This window comes from Dreissena polymorpha, chromosome 9 (assembly GCF_020536995.1).
Source record: "Dreissena polymorpha isolate Duluth1 chromosome 9, UMN_Dpol_1.0, whole genome shotgun sequence".
In the NCBI taxonomy this organism is placed as follows: Eukaryota; Metazoa; Mollusca; class Bivalvia; order Myida; family Dreissenidae; genus Dreissena; species Dreissena polymorpha.
The window spans coordinates 47,558,195-47,563,293 of NC_068363.1; the positions used below are offsets into that span (position 1 = coordinate 47,558,195).

Consider the following 5,099-nt stretch of genomic DNA (forward strand, 5'->3'; position numbering starts at 1 on the left):
TCACAATATTGCACTATATATTCAGATAAAAGGAAACGTCTAGTAGTTGGGGGACAAGAATATCACTATATGTACAGTTTATAGAAAATTTCAAAGAGCCATAACTCTGTGAAAAATCATCCGACCAGAACCCGCTGATAATATGCACATCTCCTCTTGGTAGTGAAGCTTCCCATAAAGTTTCATTGAATTCCGGTCATTAATTGCTGAGAAATAGCCCGGACAAAGATTGTGCACGGACGGACGGACGGACAAACACACGGACGGACGAAGCGGCGACTATATGATTCCCCCAAAAAAAATTTGGGGGAGCATAAAAACGATTGGCCTCATTGATTTCAGGGCGCACCTCATGGATATTATACAAATATACTTATTGAATGTAACATGCAATATGAAACCCATTCATATAAAGGAACGATATTATTTGTTGTACCAATCGTAAATTTACTTTTTTTATGTTGTAAATCTAATGCAAATATTAACAAATATTCTGAAAACTATTATACCGCGTGCCGGGACCGACATAGTTTGACCTGGACAAGGCGGTGACGACGACGACGACGAAAGGCAGGACCCAGATAATGATGAGGTACAGACCCCGCCGTCGACATTGGTTCAGAAAGGAAGGGCCAAACTGACATAAGATAAAGTTAATTTACGCCTCATAAAGAATGAAAACCGAGTGTCAAATACATAACTACAAGCTGAATAGAAGGCTTTTTCGAAAAATATACATGCATGAAGCGCGCTTTACGTTTGTTGCTCAAAAGTTGCAGAGGAAATTGGAATAGTTCATTTGCTAACATACTTGTACGTGTCTATTTAACTAAATTATTATGTTATATTCTTCATCTGCTTTTTATTCAGATTTTAGCGTAAGTAATTCCGTTTGTCAGTTGTTTTTGTCCAGCTTATTTTGCTAAATCAGCTAAAATATTTTGCGGTTAAAAAGAGCCTGTCAAAACGAAAACCACCAAACGATTTGTTAGGGGCGGCATTTCTATTAACCCATTTATGCCTGCCTAGTGAACTCTCCCATCCTTCTAAATTTGATCAATGTGTTTCCAAAATTAGGGATGTCCAGTATATATATTCTTATATTTAGAATTTTTTTTGCAGAAATTCCTTTTAGCAAACAGCGTATACCCAGGTGAGACGCCGCATCATGCGGCGTCTTATCTGGGTGTACGCTGTTTGCCAAGGCCTTTTTTCTAGACGCTAGGCTTAAATGGTTTAATAAAAAAGATATTTGACATATTCTTTTCGCAGATCTTGTCAGATTGGAAGATATTGGAGAATAATAGAGGAAAGACTCAATTCCGCAGTCTCGTATCCCCTCCCCTATATAAATCTAGATGTACATCCCCTTATAGGCGAATTGTGTGCCTCTATTTTCGTGACGTACCTTTGAACCCAGGTAGATGGCGAAGGCGAACGCGGCGAAGTGGACGCTGAGGAAGAAGTATTGGATCAGACTGGTCGCAATCTTGCACATTACCTGCAACAAACATTGGAGCCAAGCTCTGGGATAAGGTGACTTAAGCCCAGAAAAAGTCCACATTAATATATATTTATTAAACTCAGACCCGTTTTATTAGACATAATTATCAACATTAGATCTATCACGCTACGATTAGGGTACTCAATGTTTTTTTGAAGAAACATATAGGCTTTTCCAACGCTATTAATTATTTTTATTCTTTGGTATTTTTCATATGTTTAAAGCAACTTTTGTATTTAATTAATAATGGAAAAATGACCAAGTTACTCACGGGGTCCGGATATCCGGTGTTCTCGGATCCTATGAAGGAGATCTGGGCCGCCATGAGCACCAGGCACAGGTTCCCGGTGACGAAGAGACCGTCACTGCGTACGCTGGCGGGGCAACAGTTAAGAAGACTTGACATATACACTTGTACAATCATTTTATATACACTATTTTTTTGTACCTCGCTCATTGAAAAAGTACTAAACTGGATTTTCGTGTAGAAGAGGCTTTATAAAACAAAATTTCCGTTCAGCGGAAAGTGTTGTCAATGGTGAGAATGAGCGGACTGCACAGTGTAATCTGGGATGACACTTTTCGCACATGCATTAATACCGATGTTCACTGAACGACTTTCAGTTTAGATACAATATAATGATTCTAGAAACGTGATGATGAAGCTATAGCTTCAAATCCTGCCATTTAAAGTTTAAAGGATAATATATAAAGGTTTGAGCATGATTCCTAGTTCAGTCTAACTATCTGCAGTATGACGCTTCTGTACTTTAAATTGACTGGCAGCGGAAACCTTCAATGCATCAGACGTTATTATATGACCTCACCTATGCGACCCGGGTTAAATTTTGTGTGGCGGTCACGATTACAGTCAGGAGGGATTTCCTCGCCAGAGCCCAAGACCACGTCAAATTAAAAATGTTAAGGAAAAGCCATATAGAAACTGCAGATATTATTTAACGCTCGTCCAAACTTTCGAGAGTCTTTAAAAGTAATTACTTTGGAGTGCTAGGATGCACTCGCCGGGTCCTTACATAACGCTGCCTCATACGCGGAAGGACCTTTACAGGGGCCTTTTCACGTTTTGGTAAATTGCCAAAATTAAAAAAAGTTGTTTCAGATTCGCAAATGTTCGCTCAAGTTATGATATTTGTGAGGAAACACTAATATTGAACATTGTCCATGCTCTAAAATACCCATTATATGCATCTTTTGACGATTTAAAAACCTGAAAATTATAAAGCGTTGCAACACGATACGATTGAATAATCTGTTCTGTTGTTGTCGTTATATTTTGTGAAACTACGATGATTGCTTATACATGTATAAAGTACAAAATACACCCGCCTTTGCATGAGCACGGATGGCCGAGTGGTCTGAGTCATTGACTTATACTCCAGGACTCCAGGGCTCAGTGGTTCGAGTCTTATTGTGGGTTACTGTTTTCTTCTTTTTTTAAATTTTATTCTTGATTGTTTACTGGAGTTTTTAAGATCCAATATTTACATTTATCAATATAAAGCATTTATTGACAAACTTCGAAACATGCCATAATCTGTTTTAAGGCCCCATTAAAAACTTCGAAATACATGTGATATTTATGAGATTGCATGCTTCTCGTAGTTCTATTTCCTGTATAAAAAGAGCAAAAGCGTCAGAACTCAAATTTGTCGTTCATTTGATGATTATCAAAAAAGCATTTGAAAAGTATTTTCATTCGTTCAGTAATGTTTAGAAACATCATCAAACGTAAATTATTGTAATAACACAGATCCGACAAGCTGTGTGAAAATTCTGTTTTCAAAACATATTTGCCCTTAGTTAAATTATTATATAATGTAAGGTTATAGCGACAATATTATGCTTGATAGGTGAGCTTACTTGTTATTTGCTTGAATATTTATTTAATCGATAAACAAATACTGTAACCAAGCATGCACATCTCACGTTTGCGTAGTTCATAGTTCATAGCGATGCCCACCTACGGAATCCGGATAGTGCCATCTATAATCTCGCCCTTCTTTCATCAAGGGCGACACATGCCACACGAAGCGATACACGATATTTTGCGCGACACACGAAGCGACACACGTTATTTTGCGCGATACACGAAGCGACGCGCAAGATTATACCACGAAATATCGCCCTTGTGTTGGTAGCCCAAACGGCGATAGATATCGTGGTAAATATCGCGTGTCGCTTCGTGTATCTCGCAACATTTCATGTGTCGCTTCGTGTATCGCGCAAAATATATTGTCTAGCGTTCAAAGGGCGACACACGAAACACGAAGCGACACACGATATTTTGCGCGACACACGAAGCGATACACGATAGTTTATTATTCAAATATCGCCCATATTATACGAATCTTGTGTATCACGGTCTAATTTCAGACCGTGACACACGACACACAAAGCGATACTCGATATTTTGCGCGATACACGAAGCGACACGCGATATTTACCACGATAAATGGCCTTTTGGGCTACCTACACAAGGGCGATATTTCGTGGTACATTCTCGCGCGTCGTTTCGTGTATCGTGCAAAATATCGTGTGTCGCGCAAAATATCGTGTGTCGCGCAAAATATCGTGTATCGCTTCGTGTATCGTGTGACGCCCTTGATGAAAGAAGGGCGATATTACAGATGGCACTATCCGGATTCCGTACCCACCTCACGATCTACTAGATCCCAGATTTGATCCAAACTCTTGATGCCTGATTAAAGACACCAAATACTGATTATACCCAGTCAACTGACTTAAAAATTTCACAATAAGCTTGACGCTGTTGACACAATCGAGCTAAATGAATAGGTTTAAACTAATCAAGCTCGTCCAAACAGGCAATTTTATAAGCAAACGACTTACGGCAGCAGACATAGCAGACTGAGGCCGACGATGCACCCTATCACAGTGATGGCGCCACCTATCTCCGAAATCTGGGTCAGTCGGTGAATGTCGGCACCGGTGAGGGTCTGTAACCATAACAATAGTCGCATATTACTGAGTTAGGTCCGTATTTATAGATGCTATAGTGGAACTATTCCGTAGAAGGCAGGAAACGCCTTAATTATGTGCGTATTGTTTAGAATACATCGAAATACCGAGAAAATACTTGTTACTAGGCATTTTTTATTTCCTGACTATGAATCTGGCTTCAACTGGACTACTGATAAGTAGACGTTCTTCTGTAAATAAGGCTATTTTGTAATTCGCAGACTAAGTACAACGATTATACGCATGAAGTGTTCACTCGCTAAACTGAAGCATTGTTATGTACGCCTAAATTACAACAAAACCAGTGACAACATACCTCGGTGTCATTCCAAAATTGCATCAAAAACACGTATGAAGCCATTTTCTTGAAGATATTATTCAATACTACGCAGTTCACCATTAACTGACTCTTATATATCGAGGCGTTTCTCCTACTACGTACTTTATACGGTCCCCAATCAATTGCGATTTTCTGTATAATAGGATGGATATTAACTAGCAATCACGTTCGATGTTCTTTTCTTCTCATGCAAGCTGAAGACGATTAACGCATGTGCGTAGCATCAGTGTATTGAGTCGTTATTCTTAAATTTCT

At 39.1% G+C, this 5,099-nt stretch overlaps 1 protein-coding gene across 1 annotated transcript; it reads right to left on the reverse strand.

Annotated features, from left to right (window-relative positions):
• Nucleotides 1–481: 481 nt before the first annotated feature.
• Nucleotides 482–4,865, reverse strand: LOC127846014 (latrophilin-like protein 1). Its single transcript, XM_052377195.1, has 5 exons — nt 4,821–4,865; nt 4,376–4,482; nt 1,776–1,878; nt 1,409–1,501; nt 482–637 (listed from the first exon to the last, which is right to left on the reverse strand). The coding sequence occupies exons 1-5, from the start codon at nt 4,863–4,865 to the stop codon at nt 482–484; spliced, it is 504 nt and encodes a 167-aa protein (XP_052233155.1).
• Between the last annotated feature and the right edge of the window lie 234 nt (nt 4,866–5,099).

What these genes read in the sequence shown, in the direction of transcription:
- LOC127846014 (XM_052377195.1), bottom strand. Translation starts at nt 4,865, where the DNA reads ATGGCTTCATACGTGTTTTTGATGCAATTTTGGAATGACACCGAG. An exon ending in AATTTTGGAATGACACCGAG is followed by an intron (nt 4,483 to 4,820) that starts GTATGTTGTCAC and finishes TTATGGTTACAG; the next exon opens with ACCCTCACCGGTGCCGACAT. An exon ending in CCATCTACCTGGGTTCAAAG is followed by an intron (nt 638 to 1,408) that starts GTACGTCACGAA and finishes ATCTTATGTCAG; the next exon opens with TTTGGCCCTTCCTTTCTGAA.